This window comes from Labrus mixtus, chromosome 16, assembly GCF_963584025.1.
Source record: "Labrus mixtus chromosome 16, fLabMix1.1, whole genome shotgun sequence".
In the NCBI taxonomy this organism is placed as follows: Eukaryota; Metazoa; Chordata; class Actinopteri; order Labriformes; family Labridae; genus Labrus; species Labrus mixtus.
In genome coordinates this window covers 13,102,406-13,120,395 of record NC_083627.1, presented here as the reverse complement: position 1 = coordinate 13,120,395, position 17,990 = coordinate 13,102,406, and the positions used below count along the sequence as shown (strand labels likewise).

Here is a 17,990-nt window from a genome sequence, read left to right as displayed (position 1 = left end):
TTAAATGGAATTCAAACCACGTCCAAGAGCCTGAGAGAAGAAAGTGTTTGAGGATGTGTACCAGTAAGTTTAAAGAGGAACCTGTGGCACCTGAAAAGCAGACTTGAGACACAGCGACTACGCAAACTTGGGATTTACATTCTGGACGCCTCTTTTTCTCACAGCCTGGTCGCAGTCTTAACGAACCTGACTGGAGCGGTCTCATGTTCGACTCTCAAATCACAAGGATGTGATGTAAACAGACAAACCACAATTTCTTAAACCAGGGAACAGGCATGTCTGTAGTTATATGATGTACGCAGCACACTATTGTGTCTCCAACTCTCTCTGAATTTATTACAACTCACCGAAAGACCCGAGGGACAGCACAGGATGTCACTATTTTAAAAAACTCCAGACCTTTTTATTCTGGATTTTAACTGAATTTAACGGCATTTTATGGACTATATTTGTTTAATATTTAATTTAATTTAATTTTTACACAACTGAATATTAATTTATATGATTGTATTATTCTATTTTATTTGTTGTAGATTATTACTGTTTGATGATCTTATTCCCGTTTATTTCTATGAATTATCTTTTAGTGTTTCAATGTTTGATTTTGTTTTTTGAACTTTTATTCTTTTAGTTATTTTATTGTAGTTTATTTTGGTGAATGACCTTTGACCTTTTCATCATTTAAATCCCTCCTCCTGTGTTTCCTCTTCACTAATTCATGGTTGCATACATCTCAATTAGTCAGGTCCTGCTTTTATTGAGTCTTTTATTAATAACATACATTTTTATTTAACCTTGTGCATTAGGTGGGGGAGGGGTCACTGGTTGGTTTTTTTTGATATTCTGTTTTTGTAAATAACTTTGTGCTACATTCTTGCAGTGCTATACATGTGAAGTTTGGTTGATCCAACTTCTAACCGAGCCAATACGTTAACTACCTGGAGTAAAGGCCAGGTTCAGATTTTCAGTTTGAGAACACAAGTTCACCCAGAAATCTGTCTAGCAGAATTATGAGCAAGCGTCCAAAAGCTTCAAATGTTTTCCATCACAGAGAGAGATAAGAGCTCTGCAGGTTAATTAAGCTTTTTATTGTTACATAGTCCTTGTTTAAACTTTGAGTCATCACCCTCAAGCCCCTTTTAGAAGTCTTCTTTTTATTGTTATTTGTAAATCTAAGTAACGTATGACCAAACAATGCAATAAACAAACCCATCTGGTTTAATGCTGTTTCCTGCAGCTTTAAGAGAAGTATTTTACATTTATAAGAGAAAATGATCATCCTTAAAAGAGATATAGGAACCTTTCTGCAAGAGTCCTGTCTTAAAAAACAGATGTGTGAAAATGGGATTGGAGTCAGAGCTGAAACATGATTAACCTCTATTGTTCAGATAGGTCCTGCTCACCTGGAGTAACCTGGGTGAATGCTGGTCCACTTTGACTCGCGCCCTTCTCCGCCACGAGTGTGACGTCGTACAATCGCCCCGCCTCTAGCTCCTGGATGTGGGCGGAGTCTTGGCCGGGCGGGAAGGTGAGTTCCTTACTGCTTCCCGCTCCATCGTTAGGTGTGATGGTCAAACGGTACCTGTCGAGCTCACCATGCGACTGCTCCCATTGGAGGACTGCTGATGTCGTGGTCGTCTTGACAACGTGGAGGTTGGACGGACCAGAGATGACTGAGGTTATGGAAGAAGAAGGAGAAGAAAGAGAAAAAGAATGACAGCCATGTGGTCGTGAGCAGCAACCAACCAGTAAACCGAAGTTCACATCCTTCATGTCCACCAGTAGTATAGTAATTGTAGCTGGTATGCATGAAGAGGCCAAAACAAACTATCTCTGTGCTTCTATCCAGAGCAAGTGATTTTCAGTGAATGATACGACAAAGCACGTCAATCATTATTGGTTTACTTCACAGAACTACGAGCCACTATTTTTAAATTTTGAGATGAGTACCGATTGAATTCTTGATATACTGACAGATCTCGAGTCCAGGTGGACAAGTTGAATTATAGACACTGTGTTTACATGAACACGATGAATGGACTGAGAGAAAACCTAAGGAACTTAAATGCCTCCGGCCAAAGTTTTTCTCAGCCTCTTTTCTACCAGGTAGCAGGTTTCTCTGGGAGTGATTCCATCCAGGAAAGTGGATACACAAACCTCCAGTCGGCCTTACATTTACCTTGGCTCATGACATTTCCTCCTCTTGACTTTGCTCAAAGTTTCACTCCTGTTGCTGCCACAGACGACATCTTTCACAGGAAGGGCCGCCGGAGGAAAGTGTTTAAACTCTGTCTGCCAGTTTGGCAGTTTTGGATTTCACACTTCAGCCAATGTCTGTCAGAGGCTCCGTGTTCAAACAAGTACAGTAAAGACTGTACTTTAAGAGGAACGTATTACATTTGGAAGCAAAAACGAAAAACAAATTTCAGTTGGTTGCAGAAGATGGGTAGTTCGAATTTTTAATTTGTCTGTCTATTTAAAGATTTATTTTTGGGGTTTTTTATGCCTTACAGAGACAAGACACTGGACGGAGTCTGAAGATCTGAACTCTGGCTGCCAACTTTGAGGACTGAACTTACCACTAGGCCTCTAAAATTAAATACAAAGGCTTTATTGGCCTAAGAGTTTCAGAAATTTTCACCAAAGCTTAACATTTTAATCGTTTAAAATCTGATCAGAAGAAGTGTCTGTGTTCTCCCTGCGTATTCTCCTCGATCTTTAAGGTAAAACGTGGGAACATGTGCTTTATGTCTAGCTACTGGACTGGGTACATACTTTGAAGTGGACACAATCATGCCTTGAAAATAAAACACCTTTTGACTGTTTAAAGATATATTATTGGAGTTATTTGTCTTGTTTTTACTATGATTGCATGTATCCAATTCCACAAAGCATCTTAAACATACTCCTTCTTGAGTCCATGAAGCGCTCCTTTCTTCAGTTTTTTTGGGATAGACCTTGTTGGAAAGTCAAGGATTGTGAGCTGCTGTTTTATTAGAAGTATCGCAATCTACTGCAATGAACGGTACCAAAACATTGCTCATGTATTGCAAGAGTGTAAGAGTTTTGCTTATATTTTTTTGTAATTAACAACACTGTTATATGTTTTCTTCATGTGTACCAATCCCTGGAAGCTGTGAAAACAAATTTCCCCCCTTGTGTTGTATTGAGAAATTAACAACAAGAAATTAACCAACATTTGGGGGCCTAGGACTTCTATTGTTGTCGCTATGGTATCAAACAGGTATCCATACTGTTAGATAATACTGAAGATTAAAATTCTGGTATCATGACAACCCAAGTTTTAAGAGTCATAAAGAATGGTCACTGGTCACTCACTGGTCTCTGCTGTAGAAATAAAGAAATAAACAGCTCACGGGTCATGAATTCAGCCGAGCTCTCAGCCCCTCTCCTGCCATCGATCTCTCCGGTGATGCTGACGGTGTACTCCTGACCCGCCGCCAGTCCCGTCTGCGTGAAGGTGTTCACGCTGCCGTCCACCTGCACCTTGATCTGCTGGTCGCTCTCTTTCTGTTTGAGACACAAAAAAGGAAACATGTTTCTTTGTGCATCCACCAGCAGCTGTATCAGGCAGCAACACTATTAAACTGAAAATCAAGGCATCACGTCTACCCTCTAGCAGGTGTACAGATCTCATTGATTGAACAGGTTTTTAAATCTGCTTTATATATAATCCAAAGGGGGGAGGTTCCACAGCCTTAAAACTCACTCTTACAGACTCTTTATGTGATGCCGTCTTCTTAAAAATCAAAACATTACTTATTCATATTTAGAAGCGCTGCAGATAAATTTCCCTGATGTGTAACCTGCCTTTAAAACTTCTTCTTCTTCTTCTCTGGGTTCATTTTTGACTACAGTGTCTGAACACACTGACTCATCCGATCCATCAGCACTTGAACATGATCCAGTTTGAATGATTAAATCGAGATATTAAACTCCTACACAGCGACCTGAGGAGAGTATTTCTTTCTGTTTAGAGGAAAATACCGATGCATAAGAATTAACTCAATGAGATTTCTCCAAACTGTTTGTTGAACTGAACTGTACGCTGACTTTAAGTTCAGCCAGCTGACAGAACAAAGGCCTTCTCTGTAATAATAATCATAATATTAAAAAATCACAATGTAATCATGGTCGTGAGGAGCAGTGGAAACATTAAGCTGGCTGCAGGGCATCGATGTGTGTGTGTGTGGGCAAACACAGATGCTCAGTGTTACGCTTTCTTAAGAAAGGCTCGCTGCATTGGAGGAATATGTTCTCCATCAAAAATGTAAGTTTCATTCAGAAATGATTCAAGGGTTATTCTGGTGTTTTTAAAGGTCCAATCAGTGAGATGTGTAGTGAGTGAAATGATAAAGTGACCTTACTATATGATCAGACATTAAGGAAACATGCTATGTTGAAGTGCTGGCTTCTCTGACAACAATGCAGCAGCCAGTATGTCCTCCTTCTAACTTTAGATTCTGGTCCTGAATGCTCTGGATTTGTTTGGACCAAAGAAGGTGGGCGGTTTTAAGGCACCCCCACACGGCCGTTTTGGACGCCCCTCGGTTCAATTTGTGACGGCAGTACCTCAGTCTGAAGGGACTCTGGCAGGTAACCGGAGGGTCGCCAGTTCAAATCCCAGTGTGAACCAGATCTGGAAATTGGTCTGATAGCTGGAGAGGTGCCAGTTCACTGCCTGAGCACTGTCAAGGTGCCCTTGAGCAAGGCAGCCCCCCAACCCCACCCCCGGAAAAAGACAAGGAGGTGGAACTGAGGCCCTGGTTCACGACAATGATTTTAGCCAAAAACGAAAACTTTTTTGCATCCGCTCTGTAGAAGGAAGTCTGTGCATGTAATCTTATTACAAGTTTATGTCGCCAACTACTGGCCTGCTATGTTTACTACAGCGTACACTGCTTGGTCTTAAATAACCAACATGTTGCGCCCAACTTGGACCTTCATCCGTGTTATGTCCAACATTTGCTCTCATTATTGTACTCTGTTCATTGTATGCTCTTTTGTCATTCACACTTTTAAGTGAGGATCATTTCATGAGGCACAAAGTTCTTATTATTCAAATGATTCGTCGGAAAGACCAAAAGTTCTCATGCATTCAAATGTGAGGATTACTCAACTGGAAGTGACTTTGTTTTTGACTTCCTAATGAATGGATACCGTGTTGTTAAAATAAATGGACCACAGCTTGTTGCCATGCTGGTTGCTATGTGTGCTGCTCAGAGGTCGTCCTGGATCAGTGTTGGCGTGTCACAAGGCTTTTATCCATCTCCATATGAATGAGGGTGACATCATTAAAACTAAAGGCGTATGATGCCTGTGAGGCATTCAGGGACCATGATGTTTGGTTCTTTCTGCACACGTGGAGGTCCGAGTGACTCTCAGTTGCTGTGTTTATGATGGAAAATAAATAGCATGTCTCTCATGACTCTCTTCATCAGTGTCTCTTCTCTGTTTGGTTCCATTTAATACCAAAGTGTCAGCACATGTGTGGCAGCAGGACGGCCACACTGAGACATAACCAGCCACAGCTTACTTTTATAGCTGCAGCGGGGTAACATTTAGGCACCTGAGCAATAATAAAAAATATTATCATTATGCTTAAGTTACTGAAACGGGGTGTAATGAGATTGGGAGAGGGGAGGTCACATCCTGCCAGTGCATTTCACCCTCTTCCTATGATGGCTGCTCTTTTGCTTTTGTTTTCGTTTTACATACAAATTTGTTTAAGTACATTTATTTGAGTTACTAAGTTATTATGTCAAATAATCACAGTAATAATCACAGTCATAATTTGGATCTTTTGATCAGATCAGGAAATTGAGAAATCATAAAAATATATTTGCTGGCTATAACGCAGCGCTGTTTGACAGTCTGTGTGGAGAACTTCACATACATCTGGCTGACGTTACAATCGTTAAGTTATTGATTGTTGATAAAAGCAGACGAGGTGGAAGTGAACGGACAAAAGTTGAATGTGTGTTCCCGACGCGGTCCATACGGCTAGCGGATCAACCGTGTTCCGTTGCACTACAAGTAAACAGGTGCGCGCGGTGGTTGGCGTTCCGGGTTGTGTGTGTGTGCGTTTGCAGCCATGTATGTTGGTGTGTCTCGTCTCGGCATGCCCCCGCGATGACCCGTCTGCAGACAGCAGAGGAGCAGGGACAAGTAGCCGCAGCTACATCATAAGCGGTTTAGTATAGCTTTAACATGACTGTTGGGATAAATATTTACCGCCATGAAGTGGATTGCTGAGCATCCGGAACCAGTCAAAAGAAACGACCAGTCAATCAGCTGGCTATCCAGCGCGAGCCAGATATGTAAATGGATGAGAGGGGAGATGACTGCTAGAAGTCAGAGACGTCATATTTAAGTTTATGTTCTGCTTGTTCAACAGTTGTTTGATGTTGATATTTTTAACATACATTCAGAGAGGATTTGATTTGCAATTTGAATCGTTATTTTTGTTCTTTTGGCGCTTGTGATTTTCCTTTGCCGCTGGGTAAAACCTCTTTGGGGCGCGCCAAAGAATTCTCTGTGCAGGAAAAACCCTGAGTTCAGGTGTGATGCTGGATGGATGACCAATGTGTGCACGCCACACCTGGGCATTACTCTCTGCAGCATAGTCCTGAGACCAGCATGGTCAGCATAAATGGCTCGCGAAGAGACAAATGAAGTTTTTGTCTGTTGCTGACAAAGGTCAAAGGTCAACATTTCAATCATGATGTGGATATTATTAATGTTTAATTATCTCCACTTTGTAAAACAAGCTTACGAGCTCTGCTGATTGAGAAAAGAAAAAGAAAAGGGGCCTTGAGGGTCCTCAACAGACTCTGAAGAATCGATAAATCCAGAAATGATTCTCCACAGACACTCGCAGCATGATTGTTTTGAGTACCGGAGTGAGAACAGGTTTACTTTATATGACTGTAAACTGATTATGTAGGCCTTTAAAACTGTTATTTGTACAAACAGGATCTTTGAGGGAAACATTTCTGAGCGTTTATAGGAAATGTTTGATTGATTCGTCACATAGCAGGCAGTGAATAATAATTACTAACAGATCTAACATAAAGCTCTGACGTGCCAGGGTAACCATCCAGCAGGGGTCTGTTCACATATAAAAATCTATTTTTAGAGAGAAGATTAATGATGCTTACTGGAAAGAATAAATATCAGTCGGATGCAAACATGTCTCATTAAACTACTTGAACATTATTTAGGAGCCAGATGTTCTCTTTTGTCCTCAGAGTCTCGTCCTCTTCTGTTTCTTCTGTCCCCGCTGACAATCTGCTCTCACTTCAGCTTGTTGTTGTTTATCCGTCTGCATGTCTTGTTAACATCTCTTTTGTGTGTCTCTCTCTCTCTGTTCGTCTCTTTCTGTGTCACAGCTGTGGATCGGCGCTGATGTCATCCATCTGGCAGCCGCCATGTTTTTGACAGTGTTTACACGTTTCTGTGGCAACAAGCATCCCACATCTGCATCTTTTCCTGTGCGGCTCCGAGCGATCTGTTCATTCACTGCTCTTCTGTTTTTATTTCGACGATTGTTCTTGGAGTCTTTTATTCTTCTTTTCTCTGCTTAAAGGCTCCTCTGTCGTCCGTCTCGTCCTCCTCCTAACTTAGACGATGTGTGATGTTGAAGCCGTCCAAGAGTCTGACGATCGTGAGAGACACATGAGGAAGTCTTCAGTTTAAAGACAGTTAAACACTGTGAGACGTGTCCACCTGTGACTAGTTTGGATGTCTGGAGACCAAAGACGATCAAGAATCTGAAGTTTTGGCGCAGACTCTCAGGACGCGCCTGCTGCATCCATTACTCAAACTAAACAGCAAAAAACAAAGTTAGGCGTTGGTTTCAAACATACCTCCTGAACTACATGTTTCCTTCTTTGTATTCATTTAATCTGAAGCTTAAGGAGAGAATAAAGAGTAGACAGGCTGACACGATAAAGAGGCTTGAGTAAAATAGAAGTGGTGGTTCATGGTGACGGCTTTAAAGGGAAAATTAAAGTTTTTTAAAGGTTAAAGTTCGAGTATAAGTTCTAGATTTTATTAAAGCGTTTTCTTCCTTTATTCAGAGATAGGACATTGGATAAATCAGGGAGATAGAAAGAGAGAGAGTGGGAAATGACATGCAGAGGTCGGATTCGAACCTGTTCTGCCCGTTAGACTACAGCCTCCGTACACGAGGCCCACACACTAACCACCACACTACTGGCAACCCAAATTAAAATATTTCTAACAACGGCCCCAGTTTGCTTTTTTGTTTTATGTAAATGACAGAAGATCCACAAAGTTTTGGATTTGCTCGAGTAGATCGACTGACAAACAACAACAATGCGTCCACCAGTCAGTCAAATTAGCCACGCCCCTAATTATGACCAATTATGCTGAACTCTTACCGTACGGCTCCACTGGTTCCGACAACAGATAGCTTCTCATCGCTTTCTATTGATTTCCTATTGAGAGCCGGAGAGGCAGTCGTGCGGCGCATTTTAGTAGAATACGCCCATCAAGTGGCGAGTTGAGTGCTCCAGCGCGATCCCTAGCGTCCTGGCCTGAAGTAGTGGAGCCGTAACGTTAGGCTTAATGTAAACACAATCGATGTGTTATATAAAGAAATCACTTTTAAAACAATAAACAATAAAGAAATGAGCTATAGAGACCCATTTTAATTTTTTAAACCAGGCTGTAAAAATGTTTATTAAAGTGACTGATTTTAATATGGGACCTGAAGGGGAATCCCCGGTTCTTGCAGCCAGCCTCTAGTGGACACTCAAGGAATTGCATTTGTCTGCACAACACCAAAGGTATCTGCCTGGTAGTTCCTCGTCTGCCCTTTCTTTCTCAGGATATTTCATCTTCTCTCTGGATTCAAAAAATATAAATGACGAGTCCTTTTGTCGTTGTTTTTATGACCACTCATCAGTCTTACTCTTATTCTTTTTTTAGGGTCCCTCCATCTCTAAGCATTTTATCTCTTTACATCACGTCTTTTCTCTCTCCCTCTCTATTGTTGTTGGCGGCTGTGGATACTTCCTCCTGTTGTTGCTTTGGTTCCAAACTTCTCAGAGTCGTTATGGAGGCTTAACCCGTCGATGATGTCACCACGGGGAGATCTTATGGTTTCTTTTCATCAAAAGAAATTACAGCGCGAGGTGGTCGTTGTAACTGTGTGTGTCTGTGGGAAAACACGCCTGAGAGGAAGCCAGGACATGTGCGGTGAGGTGATTCCTCCGTGTTAAACTGTCCAGCCTGTGGGAGCATTGGTTCCTTTCCTTTCTGGGCGACAGTTCTGAGTCGACTCCGACTGATTTAGAAAGTGAGGTTAGGAGTGTTTTCTTTGTTCGGCTTCCAGCTCTCTTTATCCTCAAAACGACTCTAATAAATACCAACGCAATTAGTAATATTCCAGGTTTTTTAATGCCTCGAGCTGCAGATTGATCACACATGTTTGAGAGCAGACGGTCAGGATGAACAAGTGGAGTAAAGTCTAGTGGTGTGAGGAGCCAGAGGAGAAACCACTAAATGACTAACATAGTTACAGTACACTAATATCATCAGAAAAAGGTAGTTTACGTCCCCATTTACTGGTATTTCAGCCACACCCATTTCCAACGAGTGCAAAAGGTTACCAGTTTGTGAATGGGTAGGTGTGTAAAGCGTTTACAAGCTCGAGCCCAAATTTCAGGTCAGGTGTAGCTAAAAAACTAAGAGCACGGTTAAACAACTAATAGAAGATACAAAGTCTTCCAAGTGTTTCTGACTTGCACTCCAAATATTTTGGAAATTGGAAAGGGTGGTTTCACATTAGGGACCCGGGCCCAGATCTGAATACGCTTGATCACAAAGTCTGATTCATTTGATCAGTGTGAACACAAACGTGCCGTACTCGTACCGTACTCGGGTACAGTGCCCAAGTCTGCTTGAAGAGGTGGTCTTAGGCATGATTCATGTGTATTATAGCACGGTCCGCGGGAGATGTGAACGTAGCCGTGCACAAACAAGGAAGTGGATCGCTATAAGACGTAATTCTAAATAGCTCCTATCACTTTAAAAAACGTGCAGCACCGTTTCATCCTTTGAGCTGCACGGTAGATTTGGACGTAGGAAGAGGGTCGTTGTTGGCGTCTCAGAAATAACCCACGAGTGGTTGCCCTGCTGTATCGGACTGTGTACATATGTGGAACAATGTTACTAATGTGAACGCAGACCAGCATGAGAGTGTGCCTAATGTGAAAACGTCCTAAGACTCAAATGATCTGGTTGGGAGGTTTTGTTAATCTGTTTTTTTTTTCTGATCCTGATTTTTGAAGGTAAGAGTGGAAGAACAGCAAAATCGTTTTGGAGTTTGCAGAAAATCTTTCATTCTCTGTTTGGCAGCTCTTTGTCTTCTGCACTCGAACCCAACTGAGTTTGAATTTGCAAAATATTCACCTTTTTCCGCTCCAGATAAGTCATCCAAACAGAACAGTATGGAGTCTTTGGCCAACAGACTTTATGACGATATAAATATTTAACTAAATGACATCCACTCCAGTCTCTCTCCCTTTGCAACCATGAAAGATAACCTGATGTGACCATGAAACTCAAACAGTTCCTCTTCAGCCAGTGCTTGGTTTGTCCATTCTGGGCTACAGTAGAAAGAAAGGAGGCGCAACATGCAAACTCCTTAAGATATGATACGCTTTGAAACGTCGTAATAAAACACATGTATGGCTTTACGTGATCATGACGCCGCTACTTCACTGACTTTGTGTCTTATTTTGGGTTATTTTAGTCAGATACTGCCAGAACTCTACGGGATTTCTCGATAATGGAGGCGGGGATCGATTATACTTCATGCCCACGTTGTACCCACATGCATGAGCAACTGTACCATGCACACCTCTTCCAACCGTGCCTGAGCCAAGGAAGTGTACCGAGCTTCAGGCGCGTCTCACCCGTGGGTGTTGTGGGAGTTGCGACACCCACACTTTCACTGAAATGTAATTTAATTCCCCACACTTTTTACCAGTGGAGTCATTGACGAAAACCTATTGGTCAAGTAAGATTTATTAAGTGACAATTAAGCCAATCATAGCTGTTCGGTTACAGTTGAAGCACGGTAAAGTTACGTGCATTTAACAGTAATCCTCCTGTCACTCATCACTGGCTGAGTCAGAGCTCACAGCTAACAAATGGATACAGAACATGCAGCATCCTTCTGAAAGAGAGTTAGTCACCCAAACAGATGTTTTTAAGATAAATCCACCTCACAAAACAACATAAGTTTAACATTTTCTCCTCTTGGTTGTTATTTTAGCTGTATTTATTTACTCCCGTAACTTTACGATGTAGCGGAAGTCCCCTTTGCAGTTTTTCAAAATAAAAGCACATTATATTTGAAGACCGGAAATAAAGAGACTGAGGCATAAGGCAATAAGAAAAGCAAAACAAAAGAATCACAAAGAGCAGTTTTGAATCGTTTTTAGAGCTAACTGGGTTACTCACAATGGATGTTCATAAAGTTAGTGTCTAATTATAATCTTTTGTAACTTTGTCTTGTTGTATGATGTGTCAGCTAACATTAGTTATTGAACATTAAATGAAACAGAATGTGTTGATTTGCTAGTGGGTGGTAAAATACTAGCATAAGAACACCCGCACTTTTAAAATCGCTGCTCCACCCCTGCCGAGCTTAGGCATGAATTGGAGCAATCACACTAGTCAAACGAACTAGACTTTGGGGGTGAATGATGCTTAGGCACGGTACGGATTGCCTCTTGTGAGTGTGCCCTAAGTATACTTTAAATTTAAAGTTGGCCATTTGATGTGAGCAGATCAAGACTTGGTTTCCTGAAAATTACATCTGCTTGGCATCATTTTCTTAAAAGACACGTTGCTTGGGTTTTACTTTTTAACACAACCCAAACTGAAACACACAGATCTCTGTTGATGAAACTTTTCCAACTAATATAAGAGCCAGAGATCATTAGTGAGGCCGATAAATCCTTGAGGATGTAATATTTCTGAACTTCACCAAACAGGAGTGAACATCAGACTGAGGGTTGTCGTTTTGTTAGTCACAAACTGTGAGCTCTTAATCCATCTTTGTTGCTATGTTTAGCTCATGTTTCTGAGTCCCAGCTGTGTTACTAGCCACGTCACCATCGACACAACCCCTCTGACTGTTCAACAGCTCCTGTGAGGGATGAAAACAAGTGTGAGAACCGGATCTAGAAAATGCTGAATGTTTTCAAACGGAGGAGATGAAGTGTTACTGTCCTCCTCGAGGGGTTTACACTCAGGAGTTCATCCAACTAAAAACACGTTTGCCTTTAGCATGGCTCAATACAATACCAAACAACCGGGTTGTCATGATACTAGAATTTAAGACCTTGATATGATGTTCATAAAATATCAATGATATCAAACCTGTTTTGCTACCACGGCAACAAAAAAAAAGGACTCCTGCACACGGTCTTCATTGCAGATACACTGGCAACATTAGGTATCAAAACATTACCTATCGCTCTCAGTCTGTTTGTCAGAGACGTTAACGTGACTTTAGCGCCTTTATGAGACACCAAAAGGACTTGGCTCTTTTGCCTGCAGCAGCTTTTGTTTAAAATATGAAGGTGATGGGGTGGGGACTGGGGGATGGTATGCGTGCCCCATGTGTGGAGGCTGTGGTCCTCCAAGCAGGCGCAGGTTCGAATCCGACCTTTAACTCTTTTCACTGCATGTCCTTTCCCACCCTCTCCCTCTGCCCGATTTCTGACTCTGTCCATTGCCCTTTCTCAATGAAGGCCCAGAATTATTTATTTTTAAATCAAATGACGATAATAGTTCTGCAGTTTTTAGAGATTTGGTAGTTTTTTATACTATTGATGATTGAAATAACAGAAATTATTTTTAGATTTTGTGAAGCTTAACAGTCAGATTTGGTCAGCCTTTAGAGGTTGTTTAAGGAGATGCACAATCTGCAGACCTCACTGACATGCTTTTAAAGCTCCCAGAGGGTCTTGAGTAAATTTCAGGGACAGATTTCAGACGGACTGTCCAACATTTTCCTGAGCTGCTCAACACGACCTGGCGGATGACGATTTTTGACCCCCCAGCAGCTCCTGAACACGGGGACAGTGATGACTCTGAGATGGAAAGCTTTTTGTCGTTTTGATGCACAGCCATGACTGTCAACAAACACATCTGCTGCCTGAGTTATTTCTACAAATCTCTGTGGCCATAAAGGTTGTGACAGGAGCATAAATCTAAATTATGAAGCTAAAATCAAGTCTTTACTGTTTAACAAATGTTCTTCAAACATGTTTTTCAAATTTGAGCGTTGAATCTTGATTTCCAAGAACCTCTTGCATTTCCTTTGTCTGTATCTTTGTATTAAAATTTCCAGATGAGCACAGTTTAGTAATAGCAAAACAGAAACACGATAATTGTGTTTCAGCCCCTGATGGACCTCCTCCAAGTACGTATCTAGGACCTCAGCTGCTTTGACAGGGGAATAAGCAGACGCATATGTCGCTGCATCGTCTGCATAAAGCTTGAGGTCGGCTCATGACAAGTCGTAGACAAGTTGCTTATAAACAAACTAAAAAGCAGTATGCTAAGGATTGACCATTCTGTTGTTTTTTAAAGGGATGACTTTTTAAAGATAGAAAATGCAACTTCCGGAGTAGAGTTACAGTCGATGTCGCTAAAGCACAAGTCTATCAGACCTAGGCCTGGGCGATAAAACGATAACGATAATTATTGCGATATCATTTTTGTCAATATAAATATTAAAAATGTAGATAAAAGTTTGATATATTTAAACCTGTAATTACATCATCAAACCACAGGAAAACGGGGGCGCTAATGCTCCTTGAACGCTAGTTGCCACCCGAAATTAAAGAGAAGAAGAAAAAGACTACAAACAGCCAATCAGGTCACAGGGATATGGGTAGACGGGCTTACAGACCCCAGGAGCGGAAAGGAAACAGCCGAAATTAGCGATAGCTACTCTGAAGAAAACGCAGAACCTACCGGCTCAAAGCAGGAGAAAATATCCTCGACAAGATGGCAAGAAAGGCTGCTCAACTTCTGGAGTTTAGAGACAGTTTGGCTCTTTACTGTCCGACAAAAGAAAAACAGAGTAAAGATCTCTGTTAACTGTGCCAAAGTGCAGCTAAAACGACGACACCACGAACCTGTTCCCCTATTGGAAACAATACGACCCATTAGAACACACCGAAGGAAATAAATGTCCAAATGTAATAAATGAGTGTTAGTGTGGACCGTATTGTAAATAATATAAAATGCATGGTGTGGACCCTCAGTAAGCAGCAGGCCAGTAAGTGTTACTCCCAAGCAGCAAACTGTCATATCAGCATTTCCAGCTCCGTGCACTGAGCTTATGATGCTGAAATGTCTCTGTTTAATTATAATTCGTCATGTTCTGATAATAAAGTATACGTATACCATAATTAACCATCTGGTTTCTCCAACTTTCACTCAGGATTATTGACAATTATCGTGACAATTATCGATATCGACTGATATGACATTTTTTATCGTGATACATTTTTTTGTCATATCGCCCAGGCCTAATCAGACCTAAACAAAGCTTTTCTTTGGCCATACTTCCACTGTTCCCCAGAGTTCAATTTCCCCTCCTCCCTCTCTCACTCAGTGTTCCCCTCCTACCTTGAATTTGTATGCTCGTCAAGCTACCAATAAAGATTCCCACAATTTCAGTCTCGTGAAGGGCTGTATGTAGTTAAGTATAACTGTGTAAGTGCTCAAGTGTTGAAGTGTAAACTTCAATAAAACTTAATTTTTGACCCCCTGGTGGTTTAAAGGGTGAATTTGCCGCTACTTAACCACCTTTGTTGCAAATTGTTTGTTGGAAATTGTCTTTGCCTTGTGGTTTTCATTCTTTTGGATTGAGGTCACATTCAAAAGCTGAGCCCTGCTGGTTCAACATGAACATGGAGAAAAAATGACCAAAAATTAAGCTGCAAACAAAGTTGATGTAGAGCCTACGGTGGCCCTGAGAGCTCAATGAACTGCAGCTTAAGAAAACACACGGAAAGGTGAAAAACATAAGCAAACAGAGAGAAAAACATCTTTACCAATTTTTCTTCACAAGCAAATATAGAAAATCTGCAAGAAACGTCAGCAATTACCAGAAAAGAGTCTAAAGTCTGGAGATTCATTTGCAAAAAAAAGTAATGTTTTTTGGTGTTGATTCATGATTAAGATTTTAAGTGGTTACGTGTAAATCCACAAATATATACAAAGTATCTGAGCTAGTCAGTCAGGATACTAATTTACACTTAAACTGTTTCCTCTTTTCTTCTGAAACCGCTGACAGAAGATTAAACTGATGAACAAATAATGTGTCAGAGAGTTTGTCCAGGTCTCTTTCACTGACTTCTTAGAACCCTCAGGACATCAGTTTCTCTCTTTGTGGGTGTTTATTTTTTAAATACGGATCATCCATCCATCCATGATTCTCTGCTGATTCGGGGGCCTGGTCGCGGTGGCAGCAGGCTAAGCAAGTTGCCCCAGACGTCCCTCCCCCCAGCCACTTTTTCCAGTTCCTCCTGGGGGACCCCAAGGCATTCCCAGACCATCAGGGATATATAATCACTCCAGTGAGCTCTGGGTCTACCCCTGAGCCTCTTTCCAGTTGGACGTGCCCGGAAGACAAATAAAAGGAGGCATTCTAATCAGGTGCCCGAACCACCTCAACTGGCTCCTTTCGATGTGAAGGAGCAGCAGATGTACTCCGAGCCCCTCACCTTATCTCTGAATGCCTGTCATCTGATGTCAAATGAGCTGAAATGTTTTTTTTTCCATTTGCTTTTGTTTGGTTTGGCATGAGCTTCTAATCCAGAATCTCCTCGGCTAAAATAGACTTATCGTCATGTAAACATAAGCTATAAAAATAGACCATATTTCATCAGTATTGTTTTAGTGATATCATCACTTTATTTGTGGATAAGAAAGATTTGGATGCACACTTTGGAAAACCCTCAGGGCAGCAGATGCTTTAAACAGCCTAACCCAAGTCAGTAGTTATTGGTTAGATATTAGAGTGTCAAAATAACCCGACCATTGGGTACATACCTGGCTGGTGAAGGTGATGTAGTAGGTCTCATACTGGATGGGAGGCGGATTCCAAACGAGAGTGACGGACGACTCAGTGACATCACGAGTACTCAGCTGAGAGACTCCAGACATGACTGTTAAAAGAGAGAGAGAGAGAGTGTGTTTACATTCATTACATTTCTCAGGTGTTGAAGCAGCTCTTCTTTAGTTTTAAACTAAAATATTTCACTCAGAATCAGAAACGATTTAGCCTAGGGGAAAATTTGGTTGTTGCATAAGTCTTAAAAAAGGAAATAGAAAAAGGAAAAATGTAAAAAATAAAAATAAAAATAAAAAGTTGTGAATGATACAATGTTGGATAAATAAAAATAAATATGTTGCCCAGTTTAGTTTCAGTATTGTCCGGGAGGATTAGCAGCTAAATCAAACATGCTTAATATCCATCACAGTTTTAATACATGGCTGTCTGGCTGTCTGGTATTAACATTTACCGGCCACGTGGCTGATAGTTCTGTCAAATGTACCCACCAAATGGAAAATAGACCCGCATTTGACGCTTGTTAATTTAGGACCCTGAGTCCAACCATCAATCTTAGAACTTCTTCATCAACATGATTACCTCTTCACGATCCTCCTTTCACTTTAGTTACAGGTCCCTACCCGAGCTCATTTATTGTTTCATCAAAAACAGAAAGATAACAGTTAGAAGAAACATCCTGCGCTGGCAAACATGAGCGATGTATCCTGAGTTCATCGGGTGTTTCAGTTCTCACAACATCAGACACCCTCCCTCAGGCGACAGGGATGGAGACCCTCAGCCCCCGGACAATTCCACAAGTTTGATTTTCCACCTGAGCTTTTCTTTGAAAGGTTTTCTCCCTCGTGTCTCTTTTTTTTCTCCTTGTGTGATGGATGCAGTGGAACGAATGAAGCATCCTTTTGATCAATGATGGAGACGTACATCTGACCAAAAGACGGTGATGGATGTGTCTGACGTGCCTCCATCAAACCGCCTGCCGTTTGTTTTCTGGCTACACAGCGATGAAACAAACCGTTCTTTCTGATCTGCTGCGTGAAAACGAAACGCTGCAGACGGTGAAGATGGTTTTGTCATCACGGGTCCAGTCCAGTTTCATGATTTAAGAGTAAAGTTTACTGCAGTAAAACGTAGAATTTGTCTTCAGGGAGTGAAGTTAAAGAATGAAGTAATGGAAAAATACAATAAAGTGCGGGCGCATTACCAGGATAAATGTTTTGAGGTACATTTCACTGCTGGCTCTTTGCTCGCAGGCTTCCTTCTATTTCTTCATTGAAAAGATCTTTTCAATGATGCAGCTTTCTCCCTGTCAAATAATCATCATCATATTTTAATAATTGATGGATTATTTTAGTAAATGGCAGTAACTTAGACCAGAGAAGGTAGATGGTTTTAAGGCACCCCTACATGGCCGTTTTGGATGCCCCTTGGTTAGCCAGATATGAGACCAGTTATCATGTCAAACCAACAGGTGTTGCAGCGATGGAAGCGGGCAAGAGAACAGGTTCAGATAGAAGTGATTGTACCCGACCTGAAAAGCCTCTGCATGTTTCTAATAAGCTCCATGAGCAGAAACATGCTCAAACTAGGATCAATATTGGAGATGCTTTTGAAAAATGGAGAGAGGTTAGAACGCAGAAAGATTTACAGACTGATGCAGAGCTGGCTAAACACTGAAGCTTCAGTGTCCACCACATGGCAACCTGCGTGAGCATCGACCCTAGAGAGGAGGGGGGGAGAAATCTCTCTACAATATTTAGAATTTGGACTGCAGTACCCATTTTAAACACTAGGGGACAGAGTTACATATTACTCCTATAATGTTTGGTTCTAAAGT

At 41.4% G+C, this 17,990-nt stretch overlaps 2 protein-coding genes across 4 annotated transcripts in view; one reads left to right on the top strand and one right to left on the bottom strand.

Moving 5' to 3' along the window:
• Window positions 1-17,990, top strand: part of LOC132990790 (uncharacterized) — a 527,599-nt gene that overhangs the window by 209,908 nt on the left and 299,701 nt on the right. The gene's annotated exons all lie outside the window — the stretch shown is intronic.
• The window catches only part of LOC132990874 (tenascin), a 49,228-nt gene that overhangs the window by 14,528 nt on the left and 16,710 nt on the right, over window positions 1-17,990 (bottom strand). For both annotated transcript variants that reach the window (XM_061059349.1, XM_061059350.1), the window contains exons 6-8: window positions 16,135-16,250; window positions 3,378-3,531; window positions 1,404-1,673 (exon numbers count right to left, since the gene is read on the bottom strand). In XM_061059349.1, the coding sequence (XP_060915332.1) occupies window positions 1,404-1,673; window positions 3,378-3,531; window positions 16,135-16,250 (540 nt within the window). The remainder of the gene's footprint in view (window positions 1-1,403; window positions 1,674-3,377; window positions 3,532-16,134; window positions 16,251-17,990) is intronic.